Source organism: Choloepus didactylus, chromosome 10 (genome assembly GCF_015220235.1).
Source record: "Choloepus didactylus isolate mChoDid1 chromosome 10, mChoDid1.pri, whole genome shotgun sequence".
NCBI classification, from domain to species: Eukaryota; Metazoa; Chordata; class Mammalia; order Pilosa; family Megalonychidae; genus Choloepus; species Choloepus didactylus.
The window spans coordinates 96548409-96575112 of NC_051316.1; the positions used below are offsets into that span (position 1 = coordinate 96548409).

Sequence of the window (26704 nt, forward strand, 5' to 3'; positions counted from 1 at the left end):
ACCCGTACACTGGATAAAGGGAGTGTGAACCACAAGGTTTTCACAATCACACACCATCACACCATGTAAGCTACATAGTTATACAATCATCTTCATGAATCAAGGTACTGGATTGCAGTTTGACAGTTTCAGGTATTTCCTTCTAGCCATTCTAATATACTAAAACCTACAAAGAGATATCTATATAGCATCTAACAATGCCCTCCAGAGTGACCTCTCAACTCCATTTGAAATCTCTTAGTCACTGAAACTTCATTTTGTTTCATTTCACTTCCTTTTGTTTCATTTCACTTCCCTCTTTCAGTCAAGAAGATTTTCTCCATCCCACAATGCTGGGTTCAGGCTCATTCCTGGGAGTCATGTTCTGTGTTGTCAGGGAGATTTACACTCCTGAGAATCATGTCCCATGTAGGGGGGAGGGCAGTGAGTTCACCTGCTGAATGGGTTTAGGGAGGGAGGGAGGGACGGAGAGGGAGAGGGAGACAGGGAGAGGGAGAGGGAGAGGGAGAGGGAGAGGGAGAGGGAGAGAGGGAGAGAGGGAGAGAGAGAGAGAGAGAGAGAGAGAGAGAGAGAGAGAGAGAGAGAGAGCGAGCGCCATATCTGAGCAACAAATCGATTCTCAGGGGGAGATTCTTAGGCATAATTGTAAGTAGGCTTAGCCTCTCCGTTGCAGTAACAACCAACTACACTCATTTTTAAGAACTGATGGGACTATATAAACACTTCCTGAACACAGTCAACTTACAGGCAAGCAAGCTGTTTATTTTATAATCAGGTAAATCCTTTGCTCCTTGAATAACTGTGTTCAACTTCACTTTACCTTGTTCATGCTCTAACAGCTGTAGAGCTTCAACTCCATTACTTCCAGAAGGTCCTGCTCCAAGTTCTGATACAGACTCTCCTTCCAGGTCTAGTGAGGACACTGAATTGGAGCGATTTGAAGGACCTAGAGAAATTTATTTCCTATGAGTGATCCTTTCAAAACAGTCATGAGCCACCATGCAATCTTTCATGCCTTAATAAGAGACTAAAGACTGATTAAAGTGCTTTTAATACTGCATCTGTAACTTAAAAATATACAAGCCCTTTGAGCTAGCAATTTTGATTCCAGGAATTTATCTAAGGAAATAATCAAAATTTAATCCATGGATGCTAGTTGAAAGGTTTTTAAATAATGTCTGAAAAGTGGAAAAAACATAAATGTTTAATAATAGCACAGTGATTATGATACACACATTTGAAGGTAAAGAAAACAGTCATTAATAAGCATGTTATTTAAGACTGTTAAATTATAAAAGGAAATGTTAATACTATACTGTTAAGCAAAAAAGGGTTACAAAACAGCATAAGCCTAATTTAAATGTTCACTATATTTAACAGAATGGTGAGAATACAGATGATTCACTTTCTTTTCTGCATTTTCTGGAATGAACATACAGTATGTATGTGATTTTTAAAAAAATGAGATAAAAAGGAAGAGCTATTATATTTAATATTTACTTAAAAATGTTAGTAAACTTAATTTTTTTTTTTCATTAAAAATATTTGTCCTAGTATGTGGAATGACATATTCTCACTTCACAATCTTGGCTTTTAATTTTCTTTTTTATTCCCATTTCTGTTGTATGCCTCTGCTTCATAAAGGAGTGTTAGAGAGAATGTGAATAAAGAAATACAGAACATTAAAAACTATACACAACATCCTGAAATACTAGTGAGTCCATTTTTTTTCCATTTACACATGCATTATATCCCTCTAAAGGAGCACTATAAGCTTTGGTGTGTATATTAATACTGGAGAAATAAAGCCTATTGATATTTTCAGTCTCAATGACATATATTAGGCATTGATATGATCAAAGGCCTCTTGCAATCTTAATTTTGGTCAGGAAACAATCTTTACAGCCAACTGTTCAAGCACATCAGAGGAAAACTTCATTACTCTCCAACGTGAGAGGCACAGATGGCGTGATTATAATTTATAAGGCTCCTTTAAAGAACAAAAAAAAACAAAATACTACTTGAATCACACAACTCCTTGAATGAAGTAACCCTTCACCTTCAGATATTCCTTCCAGATTATCACTGCAGAGGGAAAAGCGCAAGGTTTTATCAGGTTTACCGTGGAGTTTGTTTTCATCAACAGGGACATCTCCTTGTCCTCCATCCGAAAGTTGCATGTTTAGGACCTGAAAAATAAAATGCAAATTTTGGTTTATCAAATTGAAAGTACTTATATGAAAACAACAGTAGATCCAGATGTAAAGTCTTAATCTTAAATTATCATTTTTAACTGAAAACCAATTTATGAGATTCTATTCAAGCTTTTAAGTACCCATGGAATAAAGTATCAGTTAAAACAACCGAACCTATGCCTTTCCATCACCCAACCAATGTCAGAGATTGTACAAACAACCCCACATACGATGAGCAGTGGTTAGGATTGTAGAGATCAAAGGGCTTTGGAGTCAGCAGGTTCTTCTGGCCCTCCCACGCACCAGCTATGTAATTTTGGGTAAGTTATTTAAGTTCTCTAAGCCTCAGTTTCTTAATCTATAAAATGAGGATAGTAACAGTATGCACATATCATGGAGTTGTTTGAGGATTAAATAAAAAGATACACATAAAGCATCTGGCAAGGCACATGACACATATTAAATACGCAGGACATTTTTTCAAAGTTAATAAACTACTTCAATAGGAAGAAAAATCAAATTATGTTACAGGCTCCAGGATTTATCTAGTGTGGTTTGAACCTCCACTCAGTCAGCATATACAAGCCCACAAAAGTCAATACCTGAAGGTGAAGTGTGACTTCACAGCCATTTCTGGCTTTAAGCTGATGCATTTTTATAATGTTTCTTTCTATTTACTGAATGCTTTCCAAATAACGTAACTACTCACTCCCCACAAGCCTCAAGGGTCAGCTTTGTATGTCTCTCCAAATTAAAGAGAGGTTGACTGGTTTGTTACAGGCCTAATAACATGTTTTAAGCACATATGGAATCTGAACTCACAACCCTGGACACTCCAGCCTATTGAGGGAAAATGTAGGAAGAATAATAGTATCCTTACTTAAAAAGAAAAACAAAACAAAAATAAGTAAATAAAACAATCCTCTAGGTTGTTGTTCTTTTACTTAAATAAAAAATAAAATGTTTTTAAATGATTCTATACATTTGCACATGTAATGTTTTTCAAAAGCCATTTAAAAATAGATTTTTCTTATTGGTTTGAAATTAATGCAGAAATGGAAATAACAGAATTTTGTATTTTTAAGATGAACTTGGACTGGTAAACTCTGAGAGACTCGCAATAAATCTTCCAGTAAAAATCCTTTTAAAAGCCTGAAAAGTGATATATGAATTAACAGAAAACAAAAGGATCATTCTATAGTGAAGTATTTCTCCAAACCATAACCAAGGACAAGCAAGCGTGTAATCGTATAAGGAAAATCAGTATTTAAATCTAGTCACACTGGAATATAAAAATCTCATTTCATGTCCCTAAACTAGAGAACCTATGAACTCTAAGCTACACTCAAAACACAGAATCTCAGAATTGAAAGAATTTTAAAAGTCATTGTTCTAGTTTGCTAATGCTCCCGGAACACAAAACACCAGAAATGGATAGGCTTTTATAAAAGGGGGTTTATTGGTTACACAGTTACAGTTTTAAGGCCATAAAGTGTCCAAGGTAACACATCAACAATCAGGTGCCTTCATTGGAGGATGGCTAATGGTATCGGGAAAACCTCTGTCAGCGGGGAAGGCATGCGGCTGGCGTCTGCTCCGGAGTTCTGGTTTCAAAATGGCTTTCTCCCAGGGCGTTCCTCTCCAGGCTTCAGCTTCTCTCCAAAATGTCACTCTCAGTTGCTCTTGGGGTGTTTGTCCTCTCTTAGCTTTTCTGGAGCAAAAGTCTGCTTTCAAAGGCCATCTCCAAAGTGTCTCTGTAAACTGCAGTTTCTCTCTCAGCTCCTGTGCATTCTTCAAAGTGTCCCTCTTGGCTGTAGCAAGCTTGCTCCTGTCTGAGCTTATACAGTGCTCCAGTAAACTAATTCAAGGCCCATGCTGAATAGGCGAGGCCACAACTCCACAGAAATTATCCAATTCGAGTTATCACCCATAGTCGGGTGGGGCGCATTTCCATGGAAACAACCTAATCCAAACGTTCCAACTTAATTCCCACTAATATGTCTGCCCCCACAAGACTGCATCAAAGGCCATGGCTTTTTCTGGGGGACATAATATATACAAACCAGTACAGTCATCTAGCCCAATATTTTTCAGCCATTTGGGGGCAATTTTGGTTCTTAGAATAACTGAGGAATTCTACTGGAACTTAGTCCCAAGAGCACAAGATAAAACACATCATGCAATGCATGGAACGTCCCAAAAAATGAAAAGTTATCTTACTCAGAATTCCAACACCATCTCCACTGAGAAACATAAATCTAGTCCAATAGCTTACCCATATAAGAAATCATGTCATTAAGATGGCAAAGTGAGATCTTCAGGGCTCCGTACTCTCATAGAAGCTTTGTACAACCAGCAAAAACTGGCAGAAACATCTTTCTCAAAGCTCCAGAAAATGGATAAGAACTGCAGTAACAGGGTGAGCAGTGAATCAAGAAAAAGGCTACTTAAAATCAGTAGTATTCTGCAGTGCCCAAGCTGGCCCCTCCCACACCACTCACCAGCACAGCTGGGCAAGGAGCTGGCCAGCACTCACTGTACAGATACCTAACCCCAGTTTCAGAGGAGGCCAAGTAACCACTGTGCACATACAGCATATATGTATCTGCCCCAAACTGTATGGTAGTGATCTGAGGGACTTGTTGTCCCAGAACTAGCCCTGCGTACATAAGGGAGCTCATGGAACTCTCCTACAAAACGCTGTAGGAGATCAGTCAAGTTGTGCTGTCTGGGGCAAAGGACTGCTGGCTGTAAGACATACAGTGCAGGGCCCAGAAACTATTTCCTGTTTTCTAGGGAAGAGGGAGCATTCAGAACTGTATAAATGGGAATTCCTAGGACCACACAAGCATGCCCAAGACAAGATGCATGTGCAGAAAGAATCAGGGAGGCCCCAAGCTTTGGCCTAGAGCTATTCTCTAAACTCATTTAATGGATATGCCTTGAAGGAGAACACTTGCACTGGTCAATCTGCAAAGACTGGGAAAGGAGTTTTCTTCTTTTTCTTTTTTTTTTTTTTTTGGTTAGCTCCAGGCAATCAAGGAAATCTCTGTCATAATACTAGCTGGATGCAAGCTTAAGGAACAGATACCTTAGGGTCTAAATTCCAGTGATACATAATACATTAAAACATCAAAAATGTCCAGGTTTCAACCAAAGGTTAGAAAACATACAAAGAAACAGGAAGCAAAGGCCAAAGAATTAAAGCATTAGGAACCATCAATGAGGAGTACCAGACCTGAACATAGCAGAAAAAGACTTAAAAAAAAAAGGTCCTAAATATGCTCAGAGACATAAAGGAAGACATGGACAAAGAACTAAAGGAAGTCAGGGAAACAAATGAAGATCACAAAGACAGTATCAGTAGAGAGATGGAAACTATGAAAAGGAGCTGAAGACCACAGTAAAAGAAATTAAAAATTCCCTAGAGGGGTACAACAGCAGAGTGGAGCTGGCAGAAGAAAGCATCAGTGAACGTGAAGATAAGACAACTCAAATCATCCAGTGTGAGAAGCAGAAAGAGGAAAGAATGAAGAAAAACAATCAGAGCCTGAGGAACCTGTGTGCACCACCAAGTGTGTCAATATACACATTGGGTGAGTCCTAGAAGGTTAATAAAGAGAAAAGGGGGCAGAGAGAATATTCAAAAAAATAATGGCAGAAAATTTCTTAAATTTAATGAAGTACATGAATATACAAATCCGAGACATGCAATGAACTTCAAACAGAATAAAACTAAATAGACCCATGTGACAGCATATTATAATCAAACTGTTAATTGCCAAAGATAGCAAATTCTAAAAGCATCAAGAAAGAAGCAACATGTCACAAGAGTGCTTCAATAAGATTAAATGCAGATGTCTCACTGGAAACCACAGAGGCCAAGAAGGTAATGGGATGACAGTTAAAATGCTAAAAGCAAAAAATTGCCTACCAAGAATTCCATATCTGGCAAAATTATCTTTCAAAAATTAGGAAAGAATTAAGACATTCCCAGATAAACAAAAGCTGGGGGAGTTCATCACCACTAACCTGGTCCCACAAGAGATGTCAGAGTTCTGCAGGCTGAAAAGGACAATAGACAATAGGTTGAAGCTGCATGAAAAAAATAAAGATCTCTGATGAGGGTAATGACATGGGTATATATAAATGCCAGTACTACTGTATTTTTAGGTTGTAACTCCACCTTTTACTTCCTGTAGGATCTAACAGGCAAATGCATAAAATTTAATAATGAATCAGTGATTTGGACTCATAATATATAAACATATAAACAAGAACTACATAAAGCTGAAGGAAGGAGGGGTATAAGAACATAGTTTGTGTATACTATTGAAGTTAAGCTGGTATCAAAGCAAATGAGAATGTTATGCTTTAGAACATTAAATTTAAGCTCCACTGTAACTACAAATAAAATGTTGGATAATATCAAGCTCAAAGAGACAGAAATTACATTTTAGTAAGGGAAGGTGGTGAGGGTACCACAATATTGTGAACGTGCTTAATCCCATTGAATGGTATGTTTGGAAGTGGCTGAGATCGGAAACTTTATATTTTATGTATGTTCCCACAGTTAAAAAAGAAAGAAAAGAAAGCAAGTAAAGAGATGACAATTAAATGAAATACATGATCATGGATAGGATATAGCAACGGAAGAGTAAAAGCTCAAAAGGACATATTGGGACATACAAAAAAACTGGAATATAGGCTGTAAGCTTTACAGCAACGTTAAATTTCTTAAATTTGACAACTGCACTTAAGGTGGTTACATACGGAAATATCCTGGTTCTCAAAAAATATACATGGCAGTATTAAGTGTTCAAGGAGCATGATGTAAACAACCTGCACTCAATTGCTCAAAAAAATGGATTGATAAATAGACTGGCAGAAAAAGAGAAGCAGACGGAAAGAGGGGAGGGAGGGTGGGCAAATCAGGCAAAATGGTGAAATTGGTGGATATGGGAATCTGGTGGGATGGGGGTATGTCGGAGTTCTATGAATAGGATCTGTATTATTTATGTAACTGTCCCATAATTTTGAAAAGTATTTCAAAATAAAAAGTTAAAAGAAAAAGAAATCATGTTACATCATCTCCCAAAATGGTTGTTATTTATGCCTTTGCTTAAACAATGGTAATGATGATGAAGTCACTATCATAGTGAACACTAGTTGTTAAAAAGCATTTCCTTACTGAGTCTGTCTGCTAAGCACTTTCATTCTCTGGTTTGAGTTCTGCCTTCTGTTACCATATAAGATAAATATAGTCCCTCTTACACATTAGCTTTCCCATATTTTAGGATAGTTTAAGTTGAACAATATGAAATTACTGACACTGAACTGTTTTTGACCTATAAAAACAATTCCATATAGTTCAACCTTATATTTTGCCCGTCACCCATCTTCTCTGTTTTCAAAGTAAAAGACTTCAGTTCTTTCAACTACTGCACAGAGGATATGGCTTCAAGTATCCACAAATTCCCCAGAGCATTGTGCTCCAACCTGTCAGCATCCTTCCTTCAGGAATTCACCCAGAAGTAAACCCAGAAAAACCCCAGTATAAAGAAGATCAAAAGCAAGAACAGTTTATGTCAATGCTTTTTAAACTTGATTAATATACAGACCTCTTTTTAAAGGAATCCTCTTTTTTCTAGATCCAGAGAGTTGATATATTACTATATTATGCTCCACAAATATGTACAGACACAAAACTTTGTATCAAATGCAACTATGCAAACAAATTTATAAGTTTAAAACTAATCAAGGGGAAAAAAAAAACAGTCTTCAACAATTGATGCTGGGACAACTGGATATCCACATGCAAAATAATGAATTTAGACTGTGGTAGGTTGAATTATGTACCTCAATGACAGACATCATGTACCTCAATGACAGACATGCTCTTGATCTTAATCCTCATTCCTGGGGGTGTGAACTCATATATAAACAGGACCTTCTGAAGATGTTATTTTTATTTAAGATGTGCCCCAACTAAATCAGAGTGGACCTTAATCTGCATTACTGGAGTCCTTTATAAGCAGAAGAAATTTGGACACAGTCAGTCAGAGAAAGCCACAGGGATAAGTCAGGGGTCAGAAGAAATGGGGAGATAATTGCTTAATTGATACTGAATTTCTGTTTGGGGTGATGGAAAAGTTCTGGTAATGGATGGAGTTAATGCAATTAACAGCACTGAGTTATATATTTGAATGTGGTTAAAAGGGAAGATTTAAGGTTGTATATATGTTAGTAGAATAAAATTAAAAAACAAAACAAAACCAAAGTACTGTACCATACATGAACCCTAATATAAACTATGGAGTACAGTTAATAGTATAATTATAAAAATATTCTTTAATCACTTATAACAAAGTTAACACACTAATGCAAGACATTAATAATAGGAGGAATATATGGGAACACTATTTTCTGCATGATTTTTCTGTAAATCCACAATTTCTCCAATTGAAAAAAGAAGAAGAAATTTGGACAGTCAGTCAGAGAAAGACATAGGAAGGCAGAGGCACAAGTCAAGGAATCCAAATGATTGTGGCAAGTCAGCACAAGAAAGCCATAAACTCCCAGGAGAAAACACAGCTCTGCTGATACCTTTATTTTAGACTTCCAGCCTTCTAAACGATGAAACAATAAAGGCTTGTTGTTTAAGCTAACTAATTATGTGTATTTGTCATAGTAGCCAAACTAAGACAGACTTTTATGTCATACCACATATAAAAATTAACTCAAAATGCAGCAAAGAGCTAAAACTATAAAATGCTTAGAAGAAAACGTAAATAAAATCTTCCTGACCTCAGATTAGGCAATGGTTTCTTAGGACACCAAAAACATAAGCAAGCAGAGCAAAAAAGTAGATAAACCAGAGTTCATCAAAATTAAAAACTTTTGTGCATCAAAGGACATTATCAAAAAAGTGAAAAGACACACAGAATGGGAGAAACTTTTTACAGATCATATATCTGACAAGGGTCTAGTATCCATAATATATAAAGAACTCTTACAACTTAACAAAAAGACAAAAAAAAAATGCAATTAAAATATGGGCAAAGGATATGAATAGATATTTCTCCAAAGAATATATAAAAACATTCAATAAGCACATGAAAAGATGGTCAGCATCATTAGCCATTAGGGAAATGCAAATCAAAACCACAAGATACCACTTCACACCCAGTAGGATGACAGTAATAATAACAACAACAACAACAACAACAACACTGCTGCAAATAAGTGCTCGGGAAGATATGGAGAAACTGGAATTCTCTTACCAATTTATAGTACATACCCTTTATGTTGCATTGTCACAAATTACATCTTATATAATGTGTGTCCAATAACATAGATTTATAATTATTTTATGCATTTGTGTCTTATAAATCATATTGGAAAAAAAACAAGAGTACAAATCAAAAATACGAAAATACTTTTCCAATGTTCTTTATTCCATGGTATGACTTCATAGTACTGTCTGGTGTCCATTTCAGTCTGAGGGACTCCATTTACATTTCTTGTAGCGTAGATCTACTAGCAACAAACTCTCTTTTGTTTATCTGGGATTGTTTTAATTTTTCCTTCATTTTTGAAGGATAGTTTTTCCAAATCTAAAATACTTGGTTGACAGTTTTTTCCTTTCAATACTTCAAATATGTCACCCTACTGCCTCTGCCATCCATAGTTTTTGATGAGGAATTATTTGTTAATCTTATAAGGATCCCTTGTCTGTGATAGATCACTTCTTTCTTGGTGCCTTCAAGGTTATTTCTCTCTGTCTTTGGCCTTTCACAATTTGATTATAATATATCTTGGTGTGGATCTCTTTGTATTTGCTAAACGTTTTAAATGGGTAGATTCATGTCTTTCTACAAATTTGGGAAGTTTTTGGCCATTCCTTCTTCAAACATTCTTTCTGCCCCTTTCCCTTTTTCATCTCTATCTGATACTCCAAAATTATGTGTATGTTAGTACACCTCATAGGCTCTGTCCATTTTCTTTGCTCTTTTTTCTTTCTGTTCCTTAGATAGGGTAATCTCAATTGACCTATCTTCAAGTTTGCTGATTCTTTATTCCACCTACTAAAACTTGCTATTGAACCACTCTGGTGATTTTTCATTCCAGTTATTGTACTTTTCAACCCCAGAATTTCTATGTGGTTCCCTACTATAATCTTTATCTCTTTATTTGATGAGATATCATTCTCCAGGTTTCCTTTGGCTCTTTGAGAATATTTAAAACAGCAGATTTAAAGTCTTTGTCTATTAAGTCCAATGATTGGGCTTCCTTGGGGAAAGTTTCTATTATTATTCCTGTGAGTGGGCTATACTTACTTATTTCTTTGCATGTCTCATAATTATTTGTTAAAAACTATACATTTTAAATATTATGTGGTAATTAAAAATCAGTTTCCAAACAAACAAACAGACAGAGGCACCCAGTGTTCTTTCTTACTTTAATTGCTCTTTTTCACTTTAATTATTATTCTTGTTATTTTTGTGTGTGTGGTAATGAAGGTGTCAGGGATTGATTTTGGTGACAAATGTACAACTATGTAATGGTACTGTGAATAATCGAATGTACGATTTGTTTTGTATGACTGCGTGGTATGTGAATATATCTCAATAAAATGAATATTAAAAAAAAGATAATAAAAGAGAGAAAAAAGAATCAGTTTCCATCCTCCTACCCCCACCCTGGTTTTTGGTTGTTGCTTGTGTAGCTGTTATTTATCTGTTTATAGTGATTTTTCTGAATTTTGTAAAGTTCTTTGAATACAAATATAGTTCTCTGTCATGGTGGTCACTGAAGTCTACGGTCTCTTAGCTTAGTAGTTAGCTAGTGATTTCAGAGAATCCCTTAAATGCCTGGAACAAAAACAGCAAGAAAACAAAACACAAATCTTTGCCAATAGCTTCTGTGATGGGGTGTCCCTTCAATGTTTAGCAGGCAGTTTACAACTCCACCTCAGGCTTCACTTCCTGCTTACTCATAGCCTGAAGGTCAGCCAGAGGTGAAAGCACTGGGTCTTCTCAGGTCCTTTCTGAACATGTGTCCAGTCCCAGGCATGTGTGTGGCCTTCTGAATTCCCTAAACACATGGGAGCTATTCAAAGCGTTTATTCTGCCACGTATCTCCTTCCCAAGCATCTTTCTTCCCAGGCTGTTTGGTCTGTCTACTGCTTGCCCTGACTGTTATCCGTTGCCCTAGGCAGTAACAGCTAATATATTTTACTTCAAACGCTTCTGACAAGAGCTGCCTGCTAGGCTGCCTCAGCCCTGGAGAAGCTCCAAGGAAAGCAAAGTCCTTGAGCTATTCCTTCAGGGAGCCAGCAGACAAGTCAAAACACACAATCAGGAGGTCCTTGAGAATAAGGTTCATATTGTTCTCTCTAGTACCAGCAATCTGCACCAGTAATGCAAGCTGCCATCTTTAAGGCCACTTCTGAGCTGGGGATTGGGATACAGTATCAGAGTAAATTAAAACATCACAGAGCTGTCTTACCAAAATTCTGCAGTTTCTTCCTTCATGAAGCATTCCCCTAGTTATAAGTTTTATATTCCAGAGTTCCTAAGAAGTTGATTCTGACAGTTTTTGCCACTCTATTTGTTGCCTTTGTGGAGAGAGTTCTCTACCATTTTCTTGATATCCACTTTAATAGTCCTCTTCCCTACTCCCGATGCCACAGTTCCACACACAGATTTACCAATTATCACCACCACTTTATCACCACTATACTTGATGTTTTCTTCTCTGGCCAGAAACAGGTTTTCTTGAATAAGCAACCATTACTAAATATAAGATGCTGCTTCTTTTCAAATGTTACAATCTATGAGAAGGGGCTCCTCCTTCTTTTAGAGAGTCAAGATTTTTTTTTCTTTTTCCCCTTAGCCTCTGTGCCAAGCTCCTGTGTTTCCAAATCTTAAAATTGATTCCCATCCCCTACTCCCACTTCTTCAAAATATTTTACTTTTTAGTTTTCTTCTTAGTTATCAATTTTATTTCTTCCTGATCCGCCAAAGAATAGAAAAGTTCTTATCAAGAATTTTTTTTACTTTTCCTAAAGCAGGACTACTACCAGTATAATAATAGAAGGAAAACAAACAAAAAACATTTCCTACATGTCACTGGAAGAGTTCCTTCAATTTCCATACCACAACTACGTGGCTTCTTGTCTCCTCTACTACTATTATAAAAACTCCTTTTGATGTAGACTTGTTCCTCAGCTTCAGTGCCATAGATGTATTCATGTAAAGGGCCTCTGGAGCTACTCATAGGGACCTTAGCATTTGATGGTGTGTCATAGTAGGCCCATGGAAGATAATGAAGAATATGCATTAAAAACATATTAATTTACAGAAACAAATGATCATTAATTTGAGGAAAACATTCTAGATTTCTTAACTCTGATGCCTATAAGGTAAATGCAACAATACATTCATACCTCATTTTCTGACATCATTCCTGGAGTAAGCTGGGGACCTGTTCCTAAGGAAATGACCAACACCTCTTCTGGTTGTGTCTCCTGGATGGTTTCTTGGGATGATCCATCATGGTCCATATGCTGGTCCATTAGCATATTGGTGCGGCTTCTGCTCCGAGTTGCTAATAAAAAATTTTCAAATGAAATTATTTAGAGAAAAAGACAAAATGAAGAAAATGGTACATTAAATATAAAAATATACTTTCCTTTAGTATGGAATGCTTGAACATGCACAACAAAAAAGATTGGTGAAAACACGGATAAGGAAAAAAAAAAAGATCAGAAATTGCCAGTTGCTTTACTGATGACTAATACACACTCTGTTTCAAAACTGATAACCAAAGATCCAAGTCCACCTGACAAGGATCACCACATAAATGATCATACTGCAGAAGAGCAAACATGTCCCAATCAATTTAAAACTTGGGGCAACAAAAGCATCATCTTATTTCTTATTCTTCTTAAAGATATCTTCAATTATTTTGCTTATAAAATGATTTTAACTGCCACAAGTATTCTATACTAACACTAAATTTATTTATAGGCCCTAGAAAATTTCATACAGAAATTGGATAACCATTTAAAGCAATAGATGTATTAATGAGGCAACTGTTGACATCCAGAATCAGTTTTGAAAACCCATTCCCATACCCTGAAATTTATTAATCTCTTGCCAAAGAAGTAGGAGGGAAGAGTTCCCTATGTTCGATTATGAGGTACTTTCTATTTTATGGAAACATCCTAAATTAATAACAGACCTAATGATTTGTGTTTTTTTCCTCTACCAAAAATTACCAAATATTTTTTTCTAAAACTCATTCATTCTGTAGATCTTTCAAGAACTTGTAGACACTAATATCTTCTGAAGATTCAAATAGTTTGAAACAATTTCTCTATGAATTTTAGTCTTCTGTGGTAAGTTTAAGTTTTTTTCAAGTGAAAGCTAAACTATTTCAAGAACAAGACAGGAGGCAGAGATATAAACCATCACCTTCTCTCCACAACACTGTAGATCTATTAATAACTTTGAGTTTCAAAATTTAGAGCATGCACCAACTTCTGAAAGTCTAAAATAAAACCACTCACACCTCTACTTGCTAGCCCTCATTATCTTCTACTAAACTTTGAACTGAAGTTCAACTTCATGAACATATATATGAATCTTACATAACAAACTTTTTAAAAATGGAAGTAATCAAATTTCACATAGCAATTTACATAAGGCAACACAGCGTGCATATGGAACACAAATTTTAAACTATTTCTTAAATAAAAAGTTATATAAAAAGAGGAAGAACAGACTATTACCCACCAAATGGGGTTACTAGAGTAATATGAGCAGTAAGATTGGTGGCTGAGGAATCCCAGGCAGTGATGGCTGCTAACTGTTGTCCTGGGTTGCGAAAGCATTAAACAGAAAGAAAATCAACCCTTTGAACAGTGGACATATTTTAAAAAAATAGGAAATAAATGCAATGACCAGGTCACATGACTATACAAAATAATACTGGGCAAACACTTGGAATTTACTTTCCATTAGTCTTATACTTAGTGACACTTCTGGAATATAGGAAATGAAAGAAAAAATAGATAGCAGTGGACAATGAAAAAAATCTCTGATTCACTAAAAGTTATTAATTTCTTCCTGTTAAGAGATTACAAATAGTCCATAACATTTAAAAATCACTATATGTAAAATGTCATTTTGTTCTATTTTTAATTCTGAAACTTCACATTTTAGGATGATGAAAGCCAAAGATTAATAGTCCTATGATGCCACATTCCTGTTGATATAAGTCCATATTATGTTGAATGTAAAATAGATTCATTTTTAAAAACTGCTGTGATAAAACAGTTCACAGAAGTATAAAATGAAGTCCTATTCTTCAAAATTTGTAAAACACAATGACTATTTATGTTCACTAGCTGTTGCTGAGCTCATTATTACTTAAAAACTGGAACCAAACACTCTCCCCCTGGCCAAAAAACTCTCTCCTGTCTTGTTTATTTGCTTTAACTCCTACTCAACCTTCAAGATAAAGTGTAAGCTTCACCTGCTGCAGGATTTTCTCCTGATACCATTAACATACAGCGAAATTAGGTCTCCCCATAATTTCCTTACCACCATCAGAATACTTAGCTCTGAAGGGTTCTGGTCTGTTCTTGTTGTCTCCAACCAGAATATGAGCAACTGAGAGTAGGGAAAGGTCCTAATGGTCTTTGCATTCCCCGTATCTAAACATAGCACCTCACATGCAAGATTCTAATTATACCCCCTCATAGGGCTTTTGCATGGATTAAATGAAACATTTATAAAGGGCTTACCCAGTGACTGGTATATAACATATGCTCAATTAATTTCTGTGTGTATGTATATATAGGTAATAGATGTTCATCAAGTGGATAAAGCTTAATTATACAAATAAAGTTTAATGAAACCTAAATCTTAACAAAATGAATAAACAACATAAAAAGAACATCTTTATTTTATAGTAACATTAAGATGTCTTAGATCGGTTGGCAAGATCAATTATTAATAACAATAATGGAAAACTACTACTGACGTATTTTCTACTTTATTGATAGACACTTCTAAAATAATATTTTATATTATTGTAATAATTTAGAATTTTGTAAAAAGCAGAGGGCTACATAATTTTTTAAATGACTGCTTATAACTACAAATGACATTTTCAAAATTTTCCAAAAAAAACCCTAAAATGTACACAAAGTATACTGTAGATGGTATAATTTCAATAAGTTACCAGAAGCATGTCTAGATAAAACTAAAGCCTACTAACAAACCTCAACTAATCTGGTGGAGTTTTTTAAAAATTGAATTACCATTAGTAAACATGAAATTAAAAAGCTGAAGAGAAAGACTTTTCCAAATTATTTAAAACTATATTCCAAAACACTGAGCAATAATGAAGGCTAACGAAGAAATCAGATTTAAAGGAAAGCCCCAATATGAGAAATGCTCTTTACCTATAGGCAATCGATTCTTTTTATTTGCTGGAGTGGTTGCTGGAGACAGCTGAGGAGTATTATAGGGAGTCATTTCCAAACTGCTGCTTTTTCCTGGCTTGGCCTGGGGTAGGTTTGCTAATAAATTGTCAAGAGCCATTCTATCTTCTTTCAGTTGATCTCCAGACATCACACTCTTCATAAAATTCACCTGGCAAAAGTGAAAGGGCATTAGCTAATAAAATCAATTTTTCACAATATCTATTTCTCACACAATGTATTCATCTATATCTCTGCCCACACTTAGCTAAAAAACTTTAAAGAAAATCCTATTAAAGAATAAAGCCAATACCAGATTAATAAGCTGACTGTAGGTTATATAAACCACAGTTCTGCTCAACCCTTCCAGAAGATTAACAGAGGACATCGGAGGGGTCTCCACTGCACGGCCCCCAATCACAACATCAAGGAAAGCAGCAACACAGCTCTGTTAAAACAGGAAAGGATAACGGTAAAATATTTTCCCTTTAAATAATGGAAAAAAAAATTCTGATTAAGGTGGACAAGGACGCAAAAAGTTTTACTTTTTGAAAATTATATTAAACCAACATTTTAAAAATTAAACACTTTATGTATTAATAAAGAATAATCTCTAAGATATTCTGACAAGTAAATCAAACATTACACAGAACAGTGTGCACAGTGTGAGAAGAAAGAGACAGGGTGAGTGGGAGAATATACGTAGGAATTCACTTATATACTTATAGGCCTCTAAAAAGATAACACAGAAAACTGAAAACATCAAGAACCTTTTGGTAAGGAAATGAAGGCTGCAGATCTGAGGTGGAAGGGAAACTTCACTATATAACTTCTGAATTTTAAACCAGGTTGAATGAACTGCCTATTCAAAATATGATTAATTAAAATTTTATTTAATTAGACTAACTGAACAATGTCATAAATGTTAACTTTACGAAATACACTTAAAATTTTGTAATCATTGCTGGTTCATATACCTAGATTTCATTTAGTGGCAACTATTTTTAAATCAAACTTTTACAAATATAATATATTAATAGCTCTTTCATTCTCAATAAAATGGCATCTCTTTAACACTTCTGTAAGTGAGAGTTAGTAATCTTTAGTGACCTCTTCCAATGTTGCTGATCCAACATTGAATCCTCTACAGTTAATAATATCAAGGGTAATTGCAAAGACATTTAATTTATAAATCCCTTGAGAACAGGATTTAATAAAGAGAAGAGTTTCCTAGTACTTTGGCATAATTTTCTATTAACAGTATTTCACATGGCATAGTAGTTATTCTTACTTTGTCAAATTTTCCAAGGCTGCTTTTTGTTCGGGGATCTCCCTCTTCAGACCCAGTCATTGCTAATTGCTGCAAAAGGCGGCCAACCTGCAACCCAAAACAGTGGTAGGGAGATTTAGACTATAGATACTTACAAATTCCTCCTTATGAAAACTACTTATATTCTATTCTAAAAATCTGTTTCACAATAATAGTCACACCATCTGACTAGGCATACCAAATAAGATCCCCAGTAAAATGTGTATCTTGTCTATGTCAGCTTTTCTTGTATTTAGATTAAGAATTATAGAGAGTATATAAAAATTTTGCTTTAATTTCTCCTTAACACATAATGTAATTTGTAAAAGGTGACTCAATTATTAAACTATTTCATGTTAATATTGAGTATTTTTCCCTACACAACTCACAAAGCACTCAAACTGGAATATATTTTTCTAGATACAGGATGTACATTGTTTGGTAAAGTAATTCACAGAGCAAGTTCCTTACTGCCAAAGATAAACGCCTTCTCTAAAGGCTCTTTGCTGAAAGTTAACATCATAGAGCATCATCTTCTTCATGTTTGCACAACCTCCCTTTTTTACTCATTGTGAAAGTAGGTGATTGATTCTCTACTGGATGACAAAAATAAAAACTATAAATACTTTATCATAAGGATAAATTAAAAAAAAAAAAAAAAGAAGAAACTGAGAGTTTTACAAATTATAAAAAATTCAAAATCTTATTTCAGGGATTTCTACATAGATGACTGCTAAACACCCCAAAGAGACAAAACTGATTGTGAAAAAATCTTTAATATTAAAAAAAAATCATCCAAAGATATATTCTACTCCCAATGAATCTAGCCTCTTCCTCACAAGATTTCTGGGAGATAAGATATAATTAAAAGATTCCCTTAAGAAATAATAATGTGACTTCAGTAGTTCAAATGATTAGAGGAAAAAAGTGCTAATACAGATCTATTTAAAAATCCTCTTTCTGAAACTCTTAGGTGCGGAAGTGTTTCTGATTTCAGAATTTGGAGATTTTAGAAAGGTAATTTAGGACATATTAAGTACCCTATAATCAAACACATTAACACTCCAGCAATTAATGGAATAACTAACCAGCAATTATAAATAGCCTCATGTTAGTTCTGGTTAGGTTTTACTACTAAATGAAGTATAAAGGACACTCACTTTTCAATCATTCTGGATTTTGAAATTGTGGAAAAGGGACCATAGACTTGTTCTAAAAAACTGAATCAACTGCAGTCAAGTGTGTGAGGATTCCATTTAAAAACTAACACAATTTTTAAAATCTTAATAAATTTGCTTATATTTTGTAAGAAGGAAATATTTAGGATAGTTTGAGAGAAAGAAATGGTAAGAATATATGAATAACATTATATTTCCTGTTCCTGTTCCCATTGCCCAAACAACTGATTTTAAACTGAAAGCTACATTAACAGTAATAGCAAAAGCATACCTGCATCAGATTAAATCTTGCCACCTCATTAATAGGAGCATCAGAAATTATTCCATACTGTTCTGGATTGACAACTGCAGGACAAATGAAGCAGGCAAGCAGGAGATCAGTACACATTGCCCTGACTTCTCCAACTTCCAGTCTATCTACACAGGACAGGGTTTTGTACATCTGTGACACAATCCACCTCAAACTATGTGGAAAGCAATATGTGTTCTGTTTGAGATAACCAATAAATTTGTTCACCAGCGCCACTAGTTTGGCCTCATTGGAATCCACCATTTCTTGAACCTTTTGCCTGAATCTCTCGGAGCCCTTCTCTCCAAATAGTTTTTCCTGTTGAGATGGGGAGAATCTCTCAATTAGCTTGTTTGGATCTGTTTCCAAGTGATCTTCATCTTCAACTAGCAGTTGCATGATTGGCTCATGTAAGGTAGCGGTGAGAAAAAGTTTGGCAGAAAACAGTCCTTCAGAAAAAAGTTTAAATAAGATGCTGAAGGCACAAGTTCCTCTCCTCAAAAGTCTCCTGGGGTTGTCACTTTCTTTAAGTTCAAATTCAATCAAGTAGCGCAAAACCTGAAGGAGGTAGCTTTCATCTTCTTGCATAATGCAGTTGCCATAGAGAGAGGTAAAGACTGTGTAAATAACACTTTGTGTGTTCTCCTGATTAAGTTTCTCTCCAGCAACCAAAGAGGAGGCAATAAGACGAGGATTTTCCCTTAACCGACTCAGGAATTCTCCATAAGCAGTCTCCTGAAATCCCAATTGTTTATATCCATCAACAAACTGTGTATCTTCCAAAATCTTGGCATGTTGGCAACATTCAGCAGGGGACGCTTCGGCACTAAAAGTATGAGCAAAAAAGCACACATGATAATGACAACAGTAATAATTATATGATACATATATAAATGAGTTGATTATAGACCCAGCATTGAGATCACTCTGAATTGCTAAAATCATTTAAACCAACAGCATCTGAATGTATAAATAAAGACAAAACTAAAAAGTCCAAGAGAGGACAAATTCCTCATTACATTAAGTGAGGTTCAATAAAAAGTATCCTTTTATAAATCCTAAAAACTATTGCTCAGAGCTGCACTCTTATGGATTAAATTAAATAAAAATTACCATTAAAAACTGCTTATTTATTGGCACAAAGACATTTTACAAATAAATATTCAAGTACTAAAAAAGAATCTAAGTCAATATTAGGTATATTATTTCAACATTTCTCAACAGCAACCTGCCAGTATGTAAAGAGCTATAAAATAATATCCTTCAACCCAGGCTTTCTACTTCTGGAAGCAAATCCAAATAAAATAAGCCCAACAGAAAGGGAAAAAAACTACAATATGTTTACAGTAGCATTATTCTTTTTAACTTTTTTATTGAGGTAAAATGCAACAAAGTGCAAAAATCTCAAGTGTTCAGCTTGATAAATTCTTACATGTGTATATACACATGTAACTACCACTTAGATTAAGACATAGGACATTTTAAGCAGCCCAGAACACTTACTCATGCCCCTTCCCAGTCAATACCCTACCCTCCCAAGAAGTAACCATTATGCTGATTCTAATTGGAATAATCATCATAGATTAGTCCTGCTTATTTTTTAACTTCAAATAAACTGAAGCATATAGTTTGTGTCTGGCTTCTTTTCTTAATATTGTGTCTCAGCACCACTATTCTTACAGTCAAGAACTGCTTCTTGGAACAATGAAACAATGAAGTAGTAATGCAATGAAATATGTACCTTCTAAAACTGAAAAATAGATACATAATATCAAAACACAGAAATATACACATTGAAAAATATTAGGAGAAAAGTAGAACACAAAATAATTTACTCATGACAATAAAATAAGCTATTATATATACAAAGATAAAAAATTAGTTGGCATGGTATAAAATGTTAATGCTGAGTAAGTTATAATTCTCTATAACAGTGCTTAAGCTAATAAACACTATGCATACTGTAGCCAAACACTTACCCTAATGTTGATTTAAACTACCTTAAACCATGCACTTTGTTGGAAGTAGATTCATTAATTTACATTTAGCAGTTAGCACAGAATTATAGATTACTCCAAAAAATTCAAGATCTCTAAAATCTTTCCTTTACCTGGTTATGATAAGTCGATCCAAGTTAATTCTCTGTTGCTTAGCAATCCATGCTGTACGATACAACTTTTCAGCTGTCTTAAGCACATCTGCATTGAGCCTCTGAATGAGCTGTTTCTCAGAGTTTACATACAAGCGTTCCTGCTTGAGGTGATGAGCCAGAGTGTGAATATCTAGTTTTACCATTTTCAAACGTGGAAATGGTACAAAAGCAGATCACTAAGAGTAAGACAAATTAAAAATTTTTACATCACTTAAATTGTTTTCCAAACTCAAAAAAGGTAGAACACATTAAGTATTGGGCTACATTTAGTACCACTGGTAACTCTAATTTTTATATAATCTATACATTCTTTATTACAGAAGTTTTCAGTACAGAAAACTTGGAAAATACAGATTAATAAATAAAAGCTCCTATGAAGGCCAATTCTCAGAGACTGCCAATGTAAACACCTTATATATCCTTCAAGGGGGACGATTTATGAACCCTGCAGTTATCCTTGACTGCTTTCACACTGCAATCCACCTACAAACCTACTGACTATCTTTAAAATGTATCTCAAATCTGACGACTTCTCACATCCTCCTTCACTATTTACCATCATCTCTTAAGTGGAAGTCTATTAACCACCTCCTAACTCATTTCCCTGCTTCTCTTCTTGTACTTTTAGAGAATGTTCTCTGTATAGCCGTTAAGAGTGATCCTTTAAACTTAGGTCAGGTCACTTTATTCCCCTACTAGAAACCATTCAGAGGCTTATTATACAACTAGAATGAAGTTGAGGGTCCTAAATGATCTACCCTTGACAACTTTTCCTATCTCATCTCCCACCATTCTACCCTGGCTCATCCAGCTCCAGACACACTGGCCTCCTTGCTGTTCCTTCAACATGCCAACCATACTCCTCCCTTATGCCTCTGCATTTGCTGATCCCTGTGTGGAAGGCTATTCTTCCAGATATCTGCAAGGATAGTTCCTTCATGCCATTCAGGTCTCTGCTAAATGTCTATTTAGAGAGGCTTTCTGAGACAACTCTTTCTAAAACAGAAAATATCATGTCCTATTCCCCCTTCCTGCCTTTTTTCTAAGCACCTATCCTACCTAGCATTTTATCATAAATATCTATTTGCATGTTCATCACGTTTATTGGCTGTCTCCCCCACCAAAATGTAAGTTCTATCAGGGCCAAGGCTTATCTGTTTTGCTCACTCACAGCTGTTTTCAGGACCTAGGAGAGGGACAGGTTCACAGAAGGAGTTGAACAAATATCTGTCAAAAGAATGAATGAATTCATCCAATTCTTGTTTATCTAGTAGCTAAACAAACTGTTACAAATAGCACACATACTCTAAAGCATAATTAAGCTATATCCTTGAACCAAGAATGCCTGCCTGACCACAAATACTTTACTTATAAAACAATATAAGCATGTGTGGCATAGGGCAGAACTCAATGTTGTACGTACAGACAGCAGACAATCATTAAATTAGAAAAATATTTCTCACTAAGAATAAAGCACTATGATAGCAGCTGAAAATATATTTAAAGACTTTTTTTTTAATCATCATTTTATTGAGATATATTCACATACCACGCAGTCATACAAAACAAATTGTACTTTCGATTGTTTACAGTACCATTACATAGTTGTACATTCATCACCTAAATCAATCCCTGACACCTTCATTAGCACACACACAAAAATAACAAGAATAATAATTAGAGTGAAAAAGAGCAATTGAAGTAAAAAAGAACACTGGGTACCTTTGTCTGTTTGTTTGCTTCCCCTACTTTTCTACACATCCATCCATAAACTAGACAAAGTGGAGTTTGGTCCTTATGGCATTCCCAATCCCACTGTCACCCCTCATAAGCTACATTTTTATACAACTGTTAAAGACATTTTTATTAAAAGAAATTGATTTAACAATTTTAATTAAGTTTTATTCCAGCAATTTTTAAACTTTCTTTTCATATTTTAATGAACCAATGATGACTAAGAAAATTTCATGTATTACCATCTAACCTGAATTTAATTGCTTTCAAAAAACACTTTCTTGTACCTTATCAATACCATAGTAAACTATGCTAAATTGTTATTCCAAACTCCCATATCACTGGCCTCTCAAAAGATGTCTGTATGTCCACTGCACCAAAATGATTCACTATTGCATTAGTAGCAAAAGCATCTACATTCATAAGGAAAAAAGCTGGTGACATATATACACACATATACATAATCTCATTAATTCAATCAAAAGAAAAGCATACATGAGTTTGCAGACTTCCAGATGGAAACTCTCATACCCTAGGGGGCTCTAGTCTATAGGTTGAGAAGGGAGTCATTGCTCTAATGGCTTTAACTGAGAGGTATCAGTTAATCAAACAGTACTGAAATGGGCTTTTAAAGACCTTCATGCTTCATTAACTAGTTCTTTTACTGTGGGCATATAATGTATTCCTCTGAACCTCCATTTCTTTCATCTATAAAATGGGGACACAATATGTGCATTTATTTTTTGCCTGTTACAAGCAATGTGTTCAACACTAGGAATACAAAGAAAGAATAAAACCCACTTTGGGCTCTTAAAAACTTTCTGATCTAGTAGAATGAAGCAGACGTGAGCAAATGGCGGCCCAAAATGTTATGCTAGAAGTCTGTACAATGTAGAGTAAGGACAAAAGAGAAGGAATGGGTGGCAGGGAAAGATGGTGGATTGGTGAGGTGTATGTTTTAGTTACTCCTCCAGGGAAGTAGGTAGAAAGCCAGGAACTGCGTGGACTGGACACTGCAGAGCAATCTGACTTTGGGCACACTTCATACAACACTCATGAAAACGTGGAACTGCTGAGATCACTGAAACCTGTAAGTTTTTGCGGCCAGGGGACCTGCGCCCCTCCCTGCCAGGCTCAGTCCCGTGGGAGGAGGGGCTGTCAGCTCTGGGAAGGAGAAGGGAGAACTGCACTGGCAGCTCTTATCGGAAAATAATTCTACTGATCCAAACTCCAACCATAGATAGACTGAGACCAGACACCAGAGAATCTGAGGGCAGCCAGCCTAGCAGAGAGGAGACAGGCATAGCAAAAAAAACAGCAAGACAAACTCAAAAATAAAAGCGGATGCTTTCTGGAGTTCTGGTGAACACAGAAAGGGGAAGGGCAGAGCTCAGGCCCACAGCCTCATTTGCAAAACCCCAAGAAAAACTGATCTCTCTGCCCCCTGGATCTTTCCTTAACAGCCCTAATTGCTTTGCCTCTTAGCATCTCAATACCACATTACATCTGCCAGGAAGGCCCCCCCCCCTTTTTTTTTTCATTTTCTAAAACAATTACTCTAAGAAGCCCAATACAGAAAGCCTCAAAGACTTGCAATTTGGGCAGGTCAAGACAAGAGCAGAACTAAGAGAGCTCTGAGACAAGAGGCAATAATCCAGTGGCTGAGAAAATTCACTAAACACCACAACTTCCCAAGAAAAGGGGGGCGTCCTCTCACAGCCATCATCCTGGTGGACAGGAAACACTCCTGCCCGTCACCGGCCCCATAGCCCAGAGCTGCCCCAGACAACCGAATGTGATGGAAGTGCTTACAATAACACGTATACACCACAAAACTGGGCATGGACATTAGCCTTCCCTGCACCCTCAGCTGGTTGTCCCAGACTTGGGAAGGTGGAGCAGTGGGAATTAACAAGCCCCATTCAGACATAATTTCAGCAGACTGGGAGCCTCCCTACACAGCCCAGCAGCCCAGAACTGCCCTGGGGGGACAGCACTCACCTGTGACATAGCACAGTCATCCCTCAACAGAGGACCGGGGGTGCAAGGCCTGGAAGAGGGACCCACTCACAAGTCTCAGGGACCACACGCCAATACCAAGGACTTGTGGGTCAGTGGCAGAGACAAACTGTGGCAGGACTGAACTGAAGGATTAGACTATTGCAGCAGCTTTAAAACTCCAGGAACACCAGGGAGATTTGGTTGTTAGAGCCGCCCCCCCCTTCCCTAACCGCCCAGACACACGCCCCTTATACAGGGCGGGCAACACCAACTACACACGCAAGCTTGGAACACCAACTGGACCCCACAAGACTTACTCCCCCACTCACCACAGAGGCAAAGTGGGGGAGAACTGGCTTGAGGGGAACTGGTGGCTCGCGGATTCCACCTGCTGGTTAGTCACAGAAAGTGTACTCCACAAAGCTGCAGACCTGACAAATTAGAGATAAGGATTTCAGTTGGTCTACAAATCCTAAAAGAACCCTACCAAGTTAAGCAAAGGCCAAGAGGCCAAAACCAACAGAAAATTTTAAAGCATATGAAAAAAACAGACGATATGGATAACCCAAGCCCAAGCACCCAAATCAAAAGATCAGAAGAAATACACTACTTAGAGCAACTAATTAAAGAACTAAAGATGAACGATGAGACCATGGCATGGGATATAAAGGACATCAGGAAGAGCATAGAGAAGGCATTGAAAGACTAAATAAAAAAACAGATGATCTTATGGAAATTAAAGAAACTGTTGACCAAATTAAAAAGATTCTGGATACTCATAGTCCAAGACTAGAGGAAGCTGAACAAGAAATCAGTGACCTGGAAGATGACAGAATGGAAAATGAAAGCACAAAAGAAAGAATGGGGAAAAAAATCAAAAATATCAAAATGGACCTCAGGGATATGATAGATAATATAAAATGTCCAAATATAAGACTCATTGGTGTCCCAGAAGGGGAAGAAAAGGGTAAAGGTCTAGGAAGAGTACTCAAAGAAATTGTTGGGGAAAACTTCCCAAATCTTCTAAACACCATAAATAAACAAATCATAAATGCCCAGCAAACTCCAAATAGAATAAATCCAAATAAACCCACTCTGAGACATATGCTGAGCACACTGTCAAATATGGAAGAGAAGGAGCAAGTTCTGAAAGCAGCAAGAGAAAAGCAATTCACCACATACAAAGGAAACAGCATAAGACTAAGTAGTGACTATTCAGCAGCCACCAGGGAGGCGAGAAGGCAGTGGCACGACATATTTAAAATTCTGAGTGAGAAAAATTTCCAACCAAGAAAACTTTATCCAGCAAAGCTCTCCTTCAAATTTGAGGGAGAGCTTAAATTTTTCACAGACAAACAAATGCTGAGAGAATTTGCCAACAAGAGACCTGCCCTACTGGAGATACTAAAGGGAGCCCTACAGACAGAGAAACAAAGAAAGGAGAGAGAGACATGGAGAAAGGTTCAGTACTAAAGAGATTCGGTATGGGTACATTAAAGCATATTAATAGAGAGAGGGAAAAATATATACGACAAACATAAACCAAAGAATAAGATGGCTGATTCAAGAAATGCCTTCACGGTTCTAACGTTGAATGTAAATGGATTAAACTCACCAATTAAAAGGTACAGATTTGCAGAATGGATAAAAAAAAATGAACCATCAATATGTTGCATACAAGAGACTCATCTTAGACACAGGGACACAAAGAAATTGAAAGTGAAAGGATGGAAAAAAATATTTCATGCAAGCTACAGCCAAAAGAAAGCAGGTGTAGCAATATAAATCTCAGATAAAATAGACTTTAAATGCAGGGATGTTTTGAGAGACAAAGAAGGCCACTACATACTAATAAAAGGGGCAATTCAACAAGAAGAAATAAAAATCATAAATGTTTATGCACCCAATCAAGGTGCCACAAAATACATGAGAGAAACACTGGCAAAACTAAAGGAAGCACTTGATGTTTCCACAATAATTATGGGAGACTTCAACACATCACTCTCTCCTATAGATAAATCAATCAGACAGAAGACCAATAAGGAAATTGAAAACCTAAACAATCTGATAAATGAATTAGATTTAACAGACATATATAGAACATTACATCCCAAATCACCAGGATACACATACTTTTCTAGTGCTCACGGAACTGTGATTGTGAAAACCTTGTGGATCACACTCCCTTTACCCAGTGTATGATGGATGAGCAAATGGGAACAAAAACTAAATGAAAAAATAGGATGGGATGGGCGGGATGATTTGGGTGTTCTTTTTTATTTTTATTTTTTTATTCTTACTGATTCTTTCTAGTATAAAGAAAATGTTCAAAAATAGATTGTGGTGATAAA

At 36.1% G+C, this 26704-nt stretch overlaps 1 protein-coding gene across 6 annotated transcripts in view; it reads right to left on the bottom strand.

Moving 5' to 3' along the window:
* GAPVD1 (GTPase activating protein and VPS9 domains 1) overlaps positions 1–26704 on the bottom strand; it is a 128322-nt gene that overhangs the window by 51660 nt on the left and 49958 nt on the right. For 3 of the 6 annotated variants that reach the window (XR_005219081.1, XM_037850941.1, XM_037850939.1), the window contains exons 2-9: positions 20577–20794; positions 18449–19292; positions 16982–17068; positions 16004–16138; positions 15673–15862; positions 12646–12806; positions 2060–2189; positions 821–946 (exon numbers count right to left, since the gene is read on the bottom strand). Coding sequence is in view for 5 of the 6 variants with exons in the window: in XM_037850941.1 (XP_037706869.1) it covers positions 821–946; positions 2060–2189; positions 12646–12806; positions 15673–15862; positions 16004–16138; positions 16982–17068; positions 18449–19292; positions 20577–20761 (1858 nt within the window). In the remaining variant the exon portion in view is untranslated. The remainder of the gene's footprint in view (positions 1–820; positions 947–2059; positions 2190–12645; positions 12807–15672; positions 15863–16003; positions 16139–16981; positions 17069–18448; positions 19293–20576; positions 20795–26704) is intronic. The other 3 variants (XM_037850942.1, XM_037850940.1, XM_037850943.1) reach the window with 2 other exon arrangements.